At 42.8% G+C, this 20,280-nt stretch overlaps 1 protein-coding gene across 1 annotated transcript; it reads right to left on the bottom strand.

Moving 5' to 3' along the window:
* Positions 1–7,112: 7,112 nt before the first annotated feature.
* Positions 7,113–19,248, bottom strand: TEX29 (testis expressed 29). Its single transcript, XM_054565861.1, is given in 6 exon segments — positions 7,113–7,153; positions 8,458–8,537; positions 8,539–8,616; positions 9,469–9,538; positions 16,244–16,354; positions 19,191–19,248. Coding segments are annotated over 6 exon segments (438 nt in total).
* Between the last annotated feature and the right edge of the window lie 1,032 nt (positions 19,249–20,280).

Genomic DNA, 20,280 nt, shown 5'->3' with positions numbered 1-20,280 from the left:
ATCACTGCAGTTCCTAATCCTAGGGGAGATCTGAATCAACCCTTGGAGCTTCTGCCAACATTCCAGGCTCCAGAATCAAGTGAGATCATGGTCCCAGTAAATCTGGAGACCTATGGGGTCAGCTACATAGCCATGTTGCTGTCAAGAAAACATTATCCACCCCTGGCTGGTGTGGCTGAGTGGATTGAGCGCCAGCCTGCAAACAAAAGGGTCACTGGTTCGACTCCCAGTGTAGGGATGTCTGGGTTGCAGGCCAGGTCCCCAGCAGGGGGCGCATGAAATGCAACCACACATTGATGTTTCTCTCCCTTTCTCCCTCTCTTCCCCTCTTTAAAAAAAGAAAAAAAAAATCTTAAAAAAAAAAAAGAGAGAGAAAGCATTATCCAGCCAACTGCCCTCTTCTGTTCTAAATATTTGCAAAATTGTCAGAGTTTCATTCCCCAAACACCCAGATATTCCATCATGCAGTATTTCTTTGCAGTATCCTCCTCCAGTCATAGGATATCTCTTAGACATAATGAAGTTCCAACAATTTGTGGCTTCTTGAGAAGTGTTCCACTCTCACAGGCTTTCTTTAGGATAGTAAGTTTGCAGGCAGTTATACTTTCTACCCTTCTGCCTCTCCTACTACCCACAAGAAAAGTGGCATGTTTCCTTGTTAATAATTCTTTTATCCTTATTGTGTAAGTTTCCACATTACCACCTAATCAAATGTCATTGCAAAATCTCTGGCCCCCCTATTTATTGATGTTTTCTTCTTATGCAATGACATTTTACAGATTACTTTTTTTGATAAGTAAATATGTTTTTGCCATCACTTAATTTGCAAAGTTAAAATATCTAAAGCAAGTTCTTCATAAAGGATTTACCATAAAAGTCTATTTATTCTGAAGTATTTGGGAATAGTTTTGGAAACTGGGAAATATAAATCACCTGCATTGGAGTTACAGTGAATGTGATTCTAGATGTATTGAAGGGGAAGGTTCAAGTACATAGGTAGCCCATTGTTATGAACTCAGAGTTCACAGTCTAAGAAAGAAAAAAGAAAGAAGCAATGTTCAATGTACCAGGCTGAGTTTGATCATTTAATTAGAAATTGAATAAAAGCAGGGTCAAGATAGGACACTAAGGTACGTTATTACAGAAGTGACAGAGGAGAAAATAAAGACACTTGGCAGGAGGTAGGGGAAGATAGGCAACATTTGGGTCAATGGACATATAGAAAAGAAAGGCCGTGGACTAAAGAATTTTTACACAGGGGTCTGAAATCTTTTATAGAAGAGCCTTTTAAAATTTTTTCTTTTTATCAACTTCATCAATATGAAAAGATGCTCAAGCATAATTAGTACAACAGTCTAAATGTGGAAAGATTTTTCCTTCTTTCCTTTTTTGCAATATTGTATCATAGTGAAAAGAAAAGATGCAGGATGATTAAGGAACGGTGAATGATTGCAGGGAACTCTGTGTCTTGTTAAAGATTCATTGCTGACTTCTAAAAAAATAAAGGATTGTGTGGGTAGGATAAAAATCAGAACTCCGCTCCAGGGAACAAAAAAGACATATGATAACTATCACATGTGTTTGTGTAAGTTATTAGAATTATAGTGCAGGCCTGTATTTTATCATAGTAGTTTAATTCTCCTCAGATTTGCAGCTCTCAAAATGTACAGTAATTAGTACCTTCCTTTTGCTATTAAGACGAATATCACACCCATGTTTGTGATCTCTATAGACTAGTTTCATGCTCGTTGACTTTGTAGAACATTATGGCCATTTCATTGGCTTTTTCTTCTATATCAGAAAGAGTTCTTTTAACATTTTTTAACTTTTTATTTTGAAATAATCATAGGTCACAGAGGTTGTATAAATAGTACAGAGGGGTCCCTTATACACTTTACTCAGATTCTCCCAGTGGTTACATCTTACATGTCTATAGTAAAAAGTCAAAACCAGGAAAGTAACTCTGACACAGGGTTTGTGTGTGGAGCACTGCGCCATATTATGCCATGTGTATATTCATGGGACCACCACTGAAATCAAGACACAGGCCATTCAGCAATCAGAGACCTCCTTTGCATACCTACAGCTTTCCACCCCACGCAAAACATTCCTAACCATGGCAACCATCTCTGCAATTTTGTCATTTCAACAATGTTATCATCTGAATGAGATCATACAGTATGAGACTTTTTGAGGTTGGTTTCTCACTCAATGCCTTTGAAATCCATCCAAATAATTGCATAAAGCATTCATTTTTCTTTTTTTTATTTATTTTTTCAAATACATTTGTCTCTGCCTACCCCCCACCACTTTCCCTTGCCCCCTTATTATTGCTGAGTAATATTCCCCGGTATGGATATATACCACAGTTTTTTTTTAATCTTTCACTTATTATAGGGCCATGTTTCTAATTTGGGGCTATTACAGATAAAGCTGCCATGAACATTTGTGTACAGTTTTTTTTGTATAAACATTACACTAAGTTTTCATTTCACAGGAGCACACTTGCAAATTGTGTGGTACATGTGTGTTTCAATTTTTAAGAAACTGCCAAACTATTTTCCAGAGTGGATATACCAGCAGTCTAACTGAAGAATAGAAACTGTACTTCCCTTTTTAAAAATTTTTTATTGTTGTTCACTTGCAGTTGTCCCTATTTTCTATTGCTCTCCCCTGCCCTGTCCACCTCCCCCTCCACCACATTCAATCCTTCCCCACCATTGCCCTTGTCCAAGGGTCTTTAATGCATGTTCCTTGACTTGACCCTTCTCCTTCTTTCTCCCATTATCCCCCTCTCTCCTTCCCTCTGGTCACTGCCAGTTTGTTCTTTATTTCCATGTCTGGTTCTGTTTTGCTCACTTGTTTGTTTTGTTGATTAAGTTCCACTTATAGGTGAGATCATATGGTATTTGTCTTTCACCACCTGGCTTATTTCACTTAGCATAATACTCTCTAGTTCCATCCATGCTGTCACAAAAAGTAGTAGTACTTCCTTTTTTATCACTTTGTCCTCATCCATTGCTGATTTTAGTTATTCCCTTTACATACACTGAAAACAACATTATAACAGTGTTATAATTTTTACTTCAACTATCAAACATAAATGAGAAAACTCAAGAGGAGAAGAAAAATCTATTTTTCCCATTGCTCTTTCTTTCTCTCTGATGTTCCAAAATTCCTTCTTTTACAACTTCCTTTCTATTTATAGAACTTCCTTATCCATTCTTTTAGGGTAGTTCTGCTACAGACAATTCTCTCCATATTTCTTCCTCTAAGAATGCCTTCATTGTCCTTTCACTCCTGAAAGATATTTTCACTGGATATAAAACTCTGTGTTGATGGTTCCTTTTCTTTCAGCACTTGGAAAGTGCTGCGTCCCTTTCTGATGACCTCCATGTTTTCTGATGAGCAGTCTCTTCTCATTAGAATCATCTTTCCTCCACAGGTAAAGTGGCATTTCTCTCTCACTGCTTTCAAGGTTCTTTTATCTTTAGTTTTCAGAAATATGGGGTTCATTCAGCTTCTTGAATCTATAGGTTTATAGCTCCTGCTAAACTTAAAAATTTTTGAGGCATTATTTCTTCAAATACTTTTTTAGTCCCAATCTCTTTTCCCTCTTCTTCTGGGACATTGATGACATGGATATTAGATCTTTTTGTTTTATCTGACAGATTACTGAGATTCTATTTTTCATTCTATGTTCTCACTCTTGTTCATATCGGATCATTTCTATCCTCATATTCACTGATTCTTTTTCTCTGTCCTTTCCATTCAGATGTTTATCCCATCCACTGAATTTTTTATGTTGGTTATTATATTTTTCAGTTCTAACTCTTCTTTATATCTTCTCATTTTTTGCTGAAATTTTCTATTTTTCATGTGTTTTGAGCATGTTTATAATTCCTCATTAAAGCATTTTGCATGATGGCTGTTTTAAAACTCTTGACAGGTAGTCCCAGCATCTGTATCATGCCCATGTTGGCATCCATTGTCTTTTCTCACTGATGGGAAGATTCTTCTGCTTCTTCATATGATGAGTAATTTTCAATTGAATCTTGGACATCTTGGCTCTTATGTTAAGATTCTCTGGATTTTATTTAAGTCATGTGTTTTAGCACCTTCTTCTGATGCTGTGCTGGTGGGAGTTGAGGGGCATCACCTTGTCATTTCCAGATGGGAGTAAAATCCAGCTTTCTCTCTCAAATTCCATGATGCCATGACATAGGAGGTCTTGCAGACTTGTTGCTGCTGGCCTGGAGTAGAAGTCTAGCTTCCCCTCTCAATCTCTGTTGATCTTCCACCAAACTGAATGCATGGTTCATGGTTTGTCAAAGAAATAGAAAATATATTCCCTTCCAACACTCTCTGGGATGGACAGAGGTGCCTTTTCACTGTGCCTTATGTGGCCTCCATTGACTGTGTGTGTGTGTGTGTGCGCGCACACACGCGCACATGCAGTGGGGAGCACTGGGTCGTAGTTAAAGTCCAGCCAAATGGGCTAGAAATAGGACTCTCCATGTGGTTTCCACTGACACTATGGGGGGTGGAGGGGGGGTCTCATGACCTCCCAAAAGGAGGAAAGTCCTGATTCCCCACTTGGCCTTCTCCAACCACTGCCCCCCACCCAATAGGTGCACCTAGTTATAGCCTACTGGGGTGGAAGTCAATTTTGCTCATCATTATTGCTCATTGTAAAATACTGGATAGAAGAGAAGTAGTTGAAATAAAAAGCTAAAATCCTTTGGGGAAATCTCTGAGAGTATTAATTATATATGCTAATGTATTTCAGAAGGAGTGAGAGTTGGGGAGCAATTTGGTATATACCCAGTGGGTGACATGGTATATTCCCCAACTATTGTAGAAATACAGACAGAAGCTGTATCCAGCCTACATTACCATGGCAAAATACTATGTAGTATTAATTAGCTTTTGGTACTTATGAGAATTTTTGGACCTGTATACAAAAGTAATAAATTATATTTAAAGTGTTACATCTGGATTACAATAGTTCTCCCTCCAGAATCTTTAATCATTCTGAACTAAGCATTATCACTGCTCCTCAGTGCATGATAATATGAAACATGATATAAGGATCAAATATTTGTTTCAAATAGGAAACATATGTGAATAAAGTAAAAGACTTAGACAACACAGCAGTGGGTTGTATTGAGCCAAGCCACTGGGCCGTGTGCCTGGGAACTGGAAGCAGACGTCATTCTCGTCTTTCCAGATGGTCCCAAACACCACCAGACCCATGGCTAACCATCCTCCCAGAATTGCCCTCCCAGGAATCAGCCCAGCCCCTCTCCAGTGAAAACAGCTCCCTCAAGGCCTTTTGCTTACAGTTCCTCCATTGAAGAGGAGAGCTGAACCATAGGCCTGACCAGAAATGGTGTTAGAAATGATGCTTCGAGGCTACCATTTACCTGATGGATGTACAACCCTAAACCCTACTCCTATCCCTTTCTCAATTATGGGCAGTTCAGAATTTCTTTTTTTTTTTTTTTTTTCCTTCTCCTTCTCTGTGTCTAGCTAGAAATTGTAACTGATTTAAATGTTTAAAACATATATTTACATACTTTGGCATTTTAAAAGTGTTACTACTCTTTATAAAAATGCTGCTTTTGTTAACTAATCACCTGTCATACCACGAATACAACGCATAAACAGCTGGATAATTCTCTGTTGTGGGGCTGTCCTGTACACTGTAGGATGTTTCGCACCTACTAGATGCCAGCAGTGCCTTCCCCCAGTTTTGACAAGCAAAAATATCTCCAGACATTTCCAAATGTCCATTAGGGAGCAAAGTTGCTCAGGATTGAAAACCACTCACGTAGAGGAAGGTGAGCAAAGATGGGGATGCTGATGGATATTTTATAAGCCACTTGTTCAATCATACCTCAAGAAGAGAACCAAGGGCACATGCCATTCACACTGGCATAAAAAGTGCATCCCAAAAAAGCTCTTCGAGGGCTGCCCTGGGCAGGAGGTAGATGAATTAATAATGTAATTCCTGATCTTTTTGGAATAATGGGATCTCAGCATGGAAAAGTCTATTGGCAGCTAGCAGAGAAGGTTGGGCACAATTACAATAAGCTATAGGAATAAATTGACCATTAGAGGGATCACAGAATTGGCTAATTGTGGAATCCCTAGAAAAAGATGGGCAAAAATATAGAGTTGTCAAGCCATGGCTTGCAGGCCAAACCCAGCCCATCACCTACTTTTATATAAAGATTTACTGGGACCTGGCCACATCCATGACTTTCCATTGTCTTTGGCTACAAGCAGCGTCAAAGAGTTGTCAGAACTTATGGCCCACAAAGCCTAAAATAGTTGTTGCCTGGTCCTTTACAAAAAGTATATTGACACCTGATTTAGGCAAATATTAGGGCCAATGACTAAGGCAGTAAGGCTTTGACCAAACCACCATTGGTCACATGCATTGAATTTACCAGCTAGGGGGAAAAAAAAATATATATATATATAAAAAATACCTACAATGTATGAATATATGAGTCATAGCTGCTCTGCAGAATGCAAGCTTCCAGGGTTAAAAACAGGTTCTCCCTGGGACAGCTTGCATCGCCCACGGCTGGCATTGCCAGTCTTTCTGGAACACATGTGCATTCTGCCCTGGATGAGGGGCTTTGAGGAAGAAACTGCAGAGGATGGTTCTAGGCCTCTCAGGAACTGACGCTGCTCCTCTCCCTAGCTCAACTTACTGCTGGGCAATTCCTGAATTTCCTGCAAGTCTGACTGACAATTGTACCCTGTGAAAGTGTAGCCTGCCTTCTGAAAAAGGGGGCCTTGGTAACATCACCTTGTGTCACTGCTATAAGCTGACTTGATTTTGGTATCAGTAACAAACAGCGCCATTGAAAAAAATCAAAGCTTCCAGTAATGTTCTCACACTCCAAAGTCTTTCTCTCTCCTGAGATAAAAATACAGCATTGACAAAGGCAACATGAAACAAAAGCAGTTAAAATACCTTTATTTTTCTTTTTCCTAATTTGGTACTCGTTCCATCACACACTTTAACAGTGGTTGACCAGCTCCACCATTTCATTTGGCTATTTCTGCCATGCTCCACATTTTCCTCATCATGCATTTCAATCTTCAGTTTCTTCATCATTCATTATTGTCACCGTTGCTGAATTTAAAGCAAAAATAAGTGTTTTTTTTTTAAATGGCATGTTCAGCAATGCCAAGGAAATTTCTTCAAGATCTGTGAATACGTCTATATGGCCTACAACTGGCCATGACTTGCTCAATTATGTTTGGTAGGTGGGTTTGTCCTGCCCGTCTCCCCACACATTCCTGGGGGAGACCGAACTTACTGAGGGGATAAACAGGCACCCCCTTGTGACCCCACTTTAGGGAAGCACCCTGAGAAGGCAGCATCAGGCCCTGTGGGAAAGTATCCTTGCACAGACACAACCTCAGTTAGGGGAGAGCATCCAGATCCTAAAGGACATTTGCACAGGCCGCTTCTCCCTGCCTCGTCCTTTTCCCATTTGCTCCAGTAAAACCAAGTCGTTGTGACTAATGGATAATAAGATACCTTGATAAAGTTCCCATACAAACATCACCTTAGACTAAGCTGATCATTTGGGATGTTTTCTTCTCTACCTGGCAAGTTGCTGACCTGCGAAAAGCATCAGGCAATTGCCAAAGCCTCCTAAGAGTTCATAACATGCAAGAAACTTTGTTTCCCAAAAGCCAGAGGTGTTCAAAGACCTAGCTGTTGTTCACATCTCTTCAACCACAACCACGAAGCCGTCATGAAGCCACAACAGGAAGTGGTGCTAATCAGGCACTACAATTGCTTCCAGGTGCTAACTGGAAGGTGCCAGGAAGCACCTTCCCTAAATTTTCCGGGGTCACAGATACATGCCAACACCACTGCTACCCCTGACCCATGGCCCAGCCACACAGCTGGCCCAACTAGGGAGGCTGGGATGACAAAGAGGCAAAGAGAGGGGGAAGAAAATGTAGAAAACAATATCTATGGAAGGAAATGTGCCTTTATTTTATGTTATTTATTTATTTTTAATCCTCGCCTGATGATATGTTTATTGATGAGAGAGAGAGAGAGAAACATTGATGTGAGAGAGAAACATTGATTGGTTCCCTCCCACATGGGCCTTGACTGGGGATGGAAACTGCAGCCTTTTGTTGCTCAGGATGACGCTCCAACTGACCAAGCAACCCAGCCAGGACAAAATGTGCCTTTAGTGCAGGAAACCCAAGCTGAGTGCAGATTCTACCTTATAAACTAGACCCTCCTAGTTGGGAAAGGATAGATTATAAGTAGTCCAAACTAATAAATAAGTGCAACTCTTGTTGAAGGACTCATGTAGCTGCTGAGTGCCATTCACAGATGAGATCTTTTGAATGGATAAATCTGTGCCCTTTGCCCTGAGTCCGGGACAATCCACATGTCTTACCACTTACCATCCTTCCCTTCGGGTTCATCACTCTTCTGTGCTTTGCCAGTCTGAGCCTACAATGCCGCCTGCTTCCCGAAGGGGGTCTCCCTTAGCTTTACCACTGGGCTTGCATGACAGAGGTAATTTTGTATAGACTTCCTCTTCTCTCCTCTCTTGAACAACTCTGAAGGGAAGAGAGTTTTTATCACAATCAGAGAAGTCGAAGATGGAAAACTATGGGCCATCCAGTCCTCCTCCAGGATGTCCCTCCTAAAAATACAGGGTTCGTGTTCACACTTGTAGAAAATTTGCCATGGTAAATGCTTTGCCTTACTACTTCCCATTTCAGTTGCTTGTACAAGCCCTGAACAGACGGTCTGTATGTGGCATTGAGACTTGCAAGGACAAAAACAGGAGTGGGGAAGGTGCATATTGTGTGCAGGCTACAGCCAGGTCAGTCACTCAAGATGCCGCCTAGCACCTGTCAGAGCACGAAAATAGTTTTCCTTGTTGCTGGACAAAGTGACTCATCTAATCTCAGTGGCTTTTATTCACGTCACAGCAAGAGACTAGTGGTAGGAGACCCCCGAGTCAGAAAGCTGAATTCCAGGCCTGCCTGTGGGCAGCCACCAGCCTCTGCGGCCTTGCTGGGTGGGCGTGTCTTCACCATTGCAACAAGAAGAGGAGGAGTCAGAATACGTCTACTACACGTCTCCATTGCAGGATGAAGGGACGTGATCAGCCTGGATTGGGCATGTCATCCAGCCAGGGCCCTGCAGACACAGCCAGGTTGAAACCCCCACTGCTGTTTGGAGGAGGGCTGTGGAGTGAAGTGTTAGGTGCTCATTAAATACTGGCTGGTATTATTATCAAGTTCTGGAAAAAAACCCTGGATTCTCAGGCCAGCTGGCTCACGGCCCTGGCAGGCTGTCCTAGGGGCCCCAACAGCACTGGGGGGAGGAGGGGAGTTGCCCCAGTACCCACTCCTCTCCCATCCAAGTTCTGCGTAGGAATTTGAAAGAATAAAATGACTAACCTGTAAATAATGGTGAAAATAAAGGCCATGGCGATGATCACAATCAAGGCAAAAAACACTTTCACATAAGCTGGAAAATAATGTCCGTTTATCATGATTTGGGTTAATGACAAAAAGGCAGCCTCCACCCCCCACCCCCAGGCGGGCCATGGCCCCCCACCCTGCTGCCCTTCTCTGCCAGTCATCCCTGAGCGCTGCCTCTCCCCACACCTGCTTCCCCCCTGAGACTCCTCTGTGGGATCCAGGTCACCCACAGCAAATGAAGGCTCCACATGAAAGGTACTCAAGGTGGTGGCTGGTGGCTACCCAGGTGACACCGAGGACCATCCACTGAGGGGAGCACTGCAGAGATGGCTCCCTCATCTGTTCTCCAGGAAACGGCAACATTGGCCTCCCATGATCTGGGCACCTTGCACTGCCCTCAACTCCATGAAAATGGTTCCTTAGTATGCAGATCAGTTATCCCCAAACTGAATATAAGGAAAATAAATGCTTTTTGGATGATAAATTCCATAAGTCTGATTTCAAATTTTATTGACTGAGTTTTTCTGTATTAACAAGGGGCTTCCGCTGTGCTCAACTGCTCACTAAACCCATCCTCAAGAGAAGAATCCACCCCCAACAGAAGAACCAGAGCCATCGAAGTGACTCCTAGGGGGCAGCCTCTATTCCCAGTTCCTGTGCATGGTGGTGTCAGCCGGTATAGACTCGCGGCCCTTCTCCACTCCCAGGGAAAGAGTGGGAAGGAGGACTGGGCACAGCCCACCCCCCTGAGCTTTCACCTAGGGATATAGCCAAGGGCACAGAGAAAGTGCATTTTAAACAATGTTGAATGAAATGAATTGAAATGAACACAGTTCACTTCATTTGAAAGAGGGAAATTAGAAGGTTTTAAGGTACAAGAAGGTAAACCTCAAATTCTTGAATTCCCGGGAATGTGTGTTCCTTAATATGATCTTGTGTCTTGGTTCATGAAATAAACTCAGGATTAATATGTGAGTGAAATCCTGTTAGAGAGAGACACATATTTAGATGACATTTTAGTATTTAATTATAAGCATATCTTCTATTTCTTTGTATGTACAAGCATTTTTGGTCCTTGATATCAAGCTCCTGGAGGCAAACACTAAACCTCTCTGATTCTATCTGTACAGTGTCTGGCCAGCATACTACTTGTTATAAACAATATGTATGGTTTTTAATAAATTCAGAAATAGCAGCAACTGAAGAAAGCATTATTTTCTTCAAGTAATATCTTGGGAAATTCCCCCCGCAAATATACTTAAACAAAAGTTTTGAAACATCTCAGCAAGTCTCATGAAGAAACTGAAATCAAACACTTAGAACAAATGACATGTTACATAATCAACCCTAAGTCAAGACTGAAGAATGAATGCAAGTCACTGTCTTTGAATCTCTTGATTCTTTCTCAAAGATCTAATGCTAATTCCCCAAGTTCATATCCTTAATAATACAGATTATGCCACAACACAATGTGAACTTCAAACCAGCCAATTTAAGAAGTTGGTGAAAGGTTTTCATAACATGGAATTATGTGCACGAAGAACTCATAATACCCTGTCACTGAATACTACAACTTACACAGCACAAAGGTTCATTCACTGTCTTGAATAAGTAAGATGTCAAAGAAATGAGAAATAATTTGAGGGCACAGTGAGAACCAAATGTAGGGCTCACTGCCCAGACTCTTCTCACAGATGGCCCAACCCTCACACTCGAAAGGAGTCAGAAGGTAAGAAAAAGCCTAACCCACACAACTCATGTGTTAAAATTGAAAGGCTGGAAAGAGGATTAATACTTGTTCTGTGCAAAAATGACATACCTACTTACAGAACAGTGGGCTCTCTACAAGGAGGAAAAAATTTTTGAGAGTCTGTGGGGGTTTTAGTGGAAGGAAAGTGGTCCTTAAAGACATTAATAATTAATGTGCTGTAAGGAATGTCTCATTTTTCAAATAAATGACAGCCATAAGATGATTATACTAATTTAAACAATGTGTGTTATACATACTAACATTTACGAATGGCCAAATCCTACAGAAAATTCTGATGAGAAGATGCTCAGAGGAAGGGACGGCTGGGGGAGAAAAGGAGCCGCAGCTTGGATTTGCATCCCCTGCCAGCTGCAACCTTCCTTGAATGATGTTTCACCACTTCATGCTGTTGAGTCTCTGTTTCACTGGGATATGAGAAAACTGAGATAATTAATGGCCAAAGACTACAACCCAGTTCTATCACTTACCTGGAAATTGAATGTCTTCTACATCTTTAATATGTAGGAGATTGAAAGAACAAACACAAATACCCTTTGGGTGTAAATGTTTCCTGCTTTTTTAGAAGCTCCAGTAGTAAAAGTCTCAGAAAAAATAAGCTGCATAAGTGCCTAGGATACTGGAGTTCTCTAAGAAGCAAGCCCTAGAATGGAAATGAAGTGAGCTGGATTGTAACCATCTGCTGCTCTCCACATAGATGCATGTGTCAAACTACCAATACCACAAAACAGAAATAAAAAGATGCTAAGTTCCAAAAGCAGCAAGTTATGGCCAAAGCACCACCTAGTGCCATGAACTCAGCTCTGGAGTACCTGTCACATACTCTAGAGGAGAAACTGTTAGAATGTGTCAATAATAGGCCATTTAACATTGGAAGACCTGGAGCTCCAAAAGATCTCTCAAATAAAATTCTGGCTAAGGTTGGGGTTTTACGATGAGATAGGTGAAAGATAATGAACTCCTTTAAGGAGAAAAGGACGATGTCTTGTAGCTCAGTTGTGTACCCAGTTATGTACAACTGAGCTAGAGCTTCATTAAAGCTCAGAATTACTTTTCAGGGTGATATCAGCAAAAATGCCTTACAAGAAATACTAAAGGGAGTCCTTCAGGATAAAAGGAAAAGACACTTGACAAAAACAAATTCACATGAATAATAATTTGATAAAATCCAACATTCTTTCTTGATAAAAAACACTTGAGAACTAGGAAGAGAACGGAACTCTTTCAACCTGATAAATGACATCTAGCAAAACCCATAACTACCATCGTATGTAAAGGTGAAACACTTGAATACTTCCCCCTCAAATCAGGAATAATATGAGAATGTCCATTTTCACTGCATCTATTCACCATTGTACTGGAGGTCCTAGCCAGGGCAACTAGGCAAGAAAATGAAATAAAACCACCTACATTAGAAAGGAAGAAGTTAAACTTTCTCTATATGCAGATGATAGGATTTGTATGTAGAAAATCCTAAGTAGTCCACTAATGAAGGTCACAGAATATACAAAGTAAATACAAAAAAAATTGTATTTCTATAAACTGGCAACCTTTCAATTCCTTGGGTATGTACCTAGGATTCTATATACAATCTAAAAATAAAATTAAGAAGACAATTCCATTTACAATAACATCAGAAAGAATAAAATACTTAGAAATACATTTAATTAAAAAATACAAACTTTATAAAAAGAAAACTACAAAATGGTGCTGCAAGAAATTAAGGAAGACCTAAATAAATGGAAATACATCCCCTGGTCATGGAGCAGAATACTTAATATTATTAAGAAGGCAATAACTCCCAAATTATTTATAGATTCAACACAATCCCTGTCAAAAATACCAAATGGATTTTTTTTTTTTTTTTGCAGAAATTGAAAAACTGATGCTAAGTCCATACGGAGATGCAAAAGACACATAGTAACTAAAACGATCTTAAAAAATAACAGAACTGAAGAACTTACACTTCTCAATTTCCACACATGACAAAACTACAGTAATCAAAGCAATGTGGTACTCACTAAAGATAGCTTGATATATAGAATAGAACTGAGAGTCCATAAAGAAATTCTCACATTTATGGGCAATTGATTTTCAACGAGGGTGCCAAGACAGTTCAACAACAACAACATCTTTTCAACAGATGATGCTGGTATACCTGCATAGTTGCATACAAAAGAATGAAAATGGATCCCTGTCTCACACCATATACAAAAACCAATTCAAAATGAATGAAAGACCTAAATGTATGAGGTAAAAAGATAAAATTAAAAAGCTCTTAGAAGATATTACAGTTATAAATCTTTGTGTCCTTGAATTAGGCAATGGTTTTTTAGATGTAACACTGAAAGCACAACAACCAACAAATAGATAAACCAAACATTATCAAAACTAAAAACTTTTGTGCTTCAAGGACACTATCAAGAAAATGAAAAGCCAAGCAATAGATTGGGAGAAAGTAGTTGCAAATTATATATCTGGTAAGGGTCTGCTATCCAGAATATATGAAGAGTTTTTACAACTCCATAAGAAAGACCCAATTAAAAACTGGGTTAGGGATTTTTAAAGATTTTTCTCCAGAGAAGATATACAAATGGCCGATAAGCATATACAAAGCTGCCCAATATCATTACCAATTAGGGAAATACAAGCCAAAACCACAGGCTACAACTTCATGCACATTATGATGGGTATAATAAAAAAAGACAGACCACAAGTGTCAATGAGGATAGGGAGAAAGTGAAACCCCCATATACTGCTGGTCACACTGTAAAACGGTGCAGCCACTTTGGAACATAGCTTAGCGGTTCCTTAAAAATTTTAAAATAGAGTTAATATATGATTCAGTAATTTCACTTCTGTAAATACCCAAGAGAATTGAAAACATGTTCATAAAAATGTGTACACATCATATTTATAGTAGCATTATTCATAATAGCTAAAAAGTAGAAACAGTCCAAATTTCCATCAACTGAAAAATGGATAAACAAAATGTGGCATATCCATATGAAGGAATATTATCCATCTTTTAAAGGAATTAAGTACTGACACATGCTACAACCTGGATGAACCTTGAAAAAATTATATAAATGAAAGAAATGAGACACAAAAGGCCACATATTGTATAATTCCATTTATATGAAATATCTAGAATAGGTAAATCCATAGAGACAGATCAGCTCTTGTCAGGGGCTGGAGAGAGATAGTAATGGGGTGACTGCTTAATGGGTACAAGATTTCTTTAGAATAATGAAAATGTTCTAAAATTTATAGTGATGATGGTTGCACAGCTTGGTGAATATACTAAAAGCCATTTTTGAAGGATGTATTTCATGGTATGAGAATTTGATCTCAATAAAAATTATAACCAACTAAGAAGTAACTTCCAATTGTTTCTGTCTGCAGGTCCGGGGGAAGGTGTGGGATCCCAGGGAGGCTGGGGTCTCCAGAGGGTGGAAGATGGGAAGAGTAAGGAGATGTGCTGCCAAGACTTCTAATTCAAGATCTAAAGGAGAAATTGCCCTCAGAAAATCCTCCCAGCTATAAACAGCATTCCTTGTGACCTCTTATCTGCCACTTTTTGAGAAGCCATACTTCCTTTTTTTTTTTTGCCCTGAGGGCCAAATCTTCACCATGAAACGACAGATGCCCTTCCTTTGGGTGATCCAGGATCCTACTAATACTTTAGCTTCTTGAATCATTTTGCCCAGAGCATCACTTACTTCTTAAAAGAGCTGGCTTTGAGTTTTGTGTCTTTGGGATTAGGCAGCCCCGTGGGCCAGAAGCTGGTAACACTCATCAGCCACTTAATGTCTCTCGCTTTCTGGGCTTTTTGAGTCCAGGGATGAGAAGGCAGACTCACTATCTTGTGTCTGAGGGGCTCAGCGGAATTGGGACTTAGAGGAGAAAGAAAGAGGAAATCCTCCTGAGCCACAGAGCACAAGCACACCATTAGCCACTGTGGGTGGTGAGGATAGGGGAGCAGCCTGGAACAGGGAGGGCCCAGGACACACCTTTCCACAGCATCGGGGCTGGTGAGTGCCCCCAGCCAGCAGCCAGCTTTTCGTATCTGCAGGGACGCTTTCCTCCTCTTTGGTGAGGTCTTGTGTAGGCCACCCTGGTCCATGGACTTGTTTGCTACCTTCCCAAACAGCCCTGAAGCCTGCTCACCCTCATTTCTGAAAGGGTCACAAACAGCAGGAAAACGTATCGACCATCAAGTGGAATTTTTGAGCATTTGGAAATATTAATTTAGAAAATTCCACAGTCACAGAAGGCCAAAGCTCTGAAGTGTGAGAAAATATCCAGAAGATATATTTAGGACATCCCTTCAGGGCCAGGCATCATGGCTTATATCCTCCTCTGCACCAACTTCCTTCCCCTGCCCGCTGATTGCTTCCTCTCCATGCACCTCCCCTGGTGGACTGATGGGAAGCAGGCCCTGTTTGGAGGATGACAGACCCTCCACCAGTCCCACAGCTTCCCCATTCCAGGAGTGCCTGCTGGCCCTGCCTCCCCAAGCACATCTCAGACTAGAGTGCCTGTCAGGTCTGTGTCTTTGTTCTGACAATGATGAACCACAGGGGTCCTCCATCACCCTCATGGGCCCAGCTCTGCACTCTGGCTCCCGCCCTGGTCAGGTCTTACCTTTTGCACAGCTGGCAGTCAGCCCCCACCCTGGACCACGTGCTTTCCCAGTATTGTGTCCTCAACACCCCCCAGAATGACGCAGGTCTTCCAAGGAGGAGGGATCTCCATTGGTCTTCTTCAATAGCAAGTCTGCCCATCTGGGAGTGGACTTTCTCTGGTGGCCCAAGTCTTAGTCTCAGTCCTTCAAAGCCCTCTGCTCCCACTACTGCAGAGAGATGTGACCCGGGAATGACACAAGGGCCTGTCCAGAAAGGGAGACCCAGGACAGGAAAGCAGGCCCCTCCTGGGCCTCTGGGCCTTTGTCCCAATGGGTGGGCCTGGCCCAGTACTTACTGGGAACTGATTTTTCATAGCAGATGCCTTTATGATAGCAGCACCCAAGTCTCTGACACCGATCTCTGCTGACATTGTAGTCACATATCTCGTAGAGAGGAATGTCACACACTGGAGAGCACAGGCACACACAGGGCAGTTATCAGCAAGAAAACAGCCACTGCTCGTAATTCTAAAAATCATGGGACTTGGACAGGACACTTAGGGGCTTCCGTTGTGGGTTTTGTTATGTTTTTAATTATGCATCATACAGACCTCACTTTGAGACTAAGATCTGGAATAAATTGGGTTGCTGAACAAAATAATGTCAAGTTAATTACACAGAATAATGCAGAGTCCGCTGATGATGAAGGAGATACTACATCTCAGTGGGGCGCTCGCAAGGCTCAGCGCTCTACAAAGAAAATGAGAAACAAAGATCTAATACGATGGATATTTGGGAGTTCAGGTTATAATGTGTAATTAATTCACTTGTAAGTAGACGGTGAATTAAAATTATCAATATGGGCTGAGGATTACTTTAGAATTTAAAAGTTGAATCAAAAGGACAGAAAGTTTAATGCCAGTTTTGACAAAAAAGAATACAAAGATAATGAATGTGCAATACACTGTAGGGGACAAGTTGACTATTTTCAGCAAAGCTCAGCTACCTAACATCTAAGAACACTGTTAGCTTCGGGACATGTGATTCCCCCAGCTGGCAGCAAGCAATGTCTGCCCCAGCCCTGCTGCTCTCTCTGCCACAAGGGCAAGGGGAGGAGGGGAGCCCTCCCTGTCTTGGACTTCCTGGTGAACTCCAGTCGTTCTCCTACAGTTGATTTAGACTTTCACACGAAGGGTTTCCAGAGAAACCGCTGTCCCTTGTGCCCTTCCCTCCCTTTCCAAGACCCCCGACTCCAGGTTTGCCCAATACTGTTGCCACGGCCGCCCATGCCCATCAGAGAGGTGATGGAACTGTGGCGGCCTCTGAATGCACTGCAGCCCCAGGAGCACACGGCTGGACACGCCCGCAGAGTCAGAGGATGAGAGACCCAGCTGTTAACCTTCTGCACCGCCGCCCTCTCCTAAAGCTGGGTCCTAGGGGCGAGAGCCTGGCTTGCTGCCCGGGAGGGGCGAGGGAGTGGGGGCAGGCAGAGAGGTCTGCCCTTGGCACAGCCAGACCGGAGTGGCTCAGAGCTGGCCCCAGGGGGACCGTGGTACGCCGGCCTCCCCAGGGGCATCTGTGGTCACTGATCTCTCAGTTGTTCTGCAGAGTGCCCATCGGTTTAAGTGAGTGGGAGCTGTGCTGGGTTTTGCTTCTGGTGTGGTCCGGGCTGCAGGGAGCCCCACCTAAGGCCCTCAGGGAGGTGATGGCGGTCTCAGGGACACAGCACAGGGAGCACCCCATGCCCGCCTATAGCTCCCACAGAATTGAGATGGGGCTGCTGATGGCAGTCATGGTGGCAGCAAACATGGCGCCTGTGCGTTCAGGTCCTCAGCCTCATCCAAAAAGACCCAGGAGACCCAAGACCACACAGCTGGTGGGCAGAGCGGGAGGCCCCTCACCCCCACTATTTCCACCCCGCCCCCATGGGGTGGAAACACTGAAAATACACATACACCTCCCCATAGCCTAGAGGATGAGGGTTCCGAGACGTGCTCTAGGTGACAGAGGAGGTTTATTTCAGCAAACACCATGGGCAGGAAAAAATTCAGTAAGAGAAACATTTGTGTTCATAGCGATTGTTCTCTTTAACATCATCACACAGGTGAGAAAATCTTGTTACGTATTTTCCATTTTGGCTGCCTTACATGGGATATTTTGGAACAGCAGCTGGTCCCCTACCCCGACCATTGTGGAAGCTCAGTCTCCCCATCATATCTGAGACCCCTGTGAGCCTCCCTGGCCTCCTTCTGCCCACTGCCCCCAGCAACTGTTTTATTTGCCTGGACCTCCCATGATGATGTCTCAATGCATCTCTTTCAAGTCGCCGCACAGAAGAGTCTCTCACATCTCCATCCCTGGTCACCCCAGGAACCTCCCTAGTCAGTCCTTGTTCCAAGCCAAAAAACAGAAAACCAAATTTCTTTTCCTTCTATTTCTTTATCTTTCCTTATGACTCTAGTCACACATGAAGAAAAGCTCAGCTGAGAAAAAAATTCAAGAAACACACATCTGCACAGTGGGAGTGACACCTCCCCCTTCTGATTCCCCAGTGGTCTCACTCTCCTGGGATTTTTCTCCACATTGTTCTAAGTGACTGCAATCAGACTGTATCTACACACTAACCACGTGCCTCGGAGAAAGTCACATTTACATAAAGTTTCCTTCAATACCCAGGTACAAGTGTCCAACTTCACACCCTGGGCGGGGCTGGGGAAAGGTGAACTTTGCTGTTAAGAAACATTTTTTCCTAAAAAAAAAAAAAAGAAAAAAAGAAATCACTCTTGCCCTGGCCAGCGTGGCTCAGTGCATTGGAGAGTTGTCCTGTAAACTGAAAGGTTACAGGTTCAATTCCAGGTCAGGGCACATGCCTAGGTTGTGGGTTGCATCACCAGTCAGGGCATGCGTGTGAGGCAACAGATTTGTGTTTCTCTCACACAGCGATGTTTCCCTCCCCGTCTCTCCCTCTCCCTTCCCCTCTCTCTAAAGTCAATAAACATGTCCTTGGATGAGGATTAAAAAAATCTCTCTTGCCGTAAAAATTATGAAGTAGCTGAAGTATGTTTGGCAAGTCATATGAAAACATCTTTAACCTTTAGCTCCCTGGGAAATAAATATATATCTTATGCTGAAAACCTTAGGTTCAGGGTTTTTTGCAATGAAATTTTAAGAAAATGAGGACTTCACAGTATTTTCCTACATTATTTTAAAAAACAAGTTTCTTTGCCTTTCCTTCTCAGCCTGGTGACTAATTGTCAATACCTTGGGTTGAAATAGACACCTATACTGGTCTTTTCTTGTTACCTGCAAATTTCTTCAGGGGATGCGAGGGGGACCTTTTGAATTCTGACGCATATCTCATTGTAGCTGGTGAAGGGCGGATGAGGGTTCAAGGAGACTTGGGAGAGAAGTTGGCACAGGCTGGGCCTTGCGGCGGCAGGCTGACCTGGGTCTGAGTCTCACCTGCTGATTATGTCCCTCAGCTGAGCCCCCAGCCCCACGTCTCCCAGGTGCACTCCAAGCGGACACCTTTTGAATCCAACAGGAAACTGACTACCTCCTCCCTCCCAGTGCTCCTGGCCAGGAGAGTATGGAGCCAGTGACTGGCCCACCCCACCTGCCGTGATGTCACACAGCCCCATGACATCACACAGAGGGCAGGACTGTGATGCTGGCCCCTGTAGGGTAGAAAGGACTTTACAAGGGCCAAGGGTGGGAAGGAGGGCCTTAGAGCAGGCATGGCATCAAAAACCCTGCCCTCCTCCAGACCTTGCACCCAGCCCGTTCCTGCGGCTTACCAGCCCTCGTTGCCCAGCCAGGCCTGGCTTTGGAGCCAGGGTTTGAGCCCCGCCACACCCATCCTCACGCCACACTTCTCCTTGGAGAGCCCACTTCAGCTGGCACTGCTGGAACCAACAGTGAGCAAAACAGAAGTCCCTGCCCTCAGGGGCGTATGTTCTCGTGAAAGCTGACAGGACAGACATGTCAGATCAGATACGTGCTGCGGAGAACAGGACAGCAGAGCACACTGGTCCGGGAGCACCTGGGGCAGGGAGTGGCTTTCTGTTTTACAGGGGTGAGCAGGCAGCCTCTAAATTAGATGGCACCTGAGTAGGTTTGGAAGGAAATGAAGAAAGGCATTATGTGGGTGTGCAGGAAGCATGGGCAAAGCTTAAGGAGCAGCAAGTGCAAAGGCCCTGGGGTGAGGCAGGCCTGGTGAATCTGAATACCCAGAAGGCGGCCAGTGTGGCCTTGAGTAAAATAAGACAGAGATGTCACAGAAACTAAATCATGAGCAAAGGAGGTTACTCTTCTCACTTTAGCCTCCATGCTAAATGAATAGGGCACTAGGACAGGATTTTATGCAGAGGAGAAACTAGATAATATTTTTTTA

Source organism: Pteronotus mesoamericanus, unplaced genomic scaffold (genome assembly GCF_021234165.1).
Source record: "Pteronotus mesoamericanus isolate MK-2021 breed Mesoamerican mustached bat unplaced genomic scaffold, CSHL_Meso_final contig_169, whole genome shotgun sequence".
Taxonomy (NCBI): domain Eukaryota; kingdom Metazoa; phylum Chordata; class Mammalia; order Chiroptera; family Mormoopidae; genus Pteronotus; species Pteronotus mesoamericanus.
This window is presented reverse-complemented; position numbering and strand designations above follow the sequence as displayed.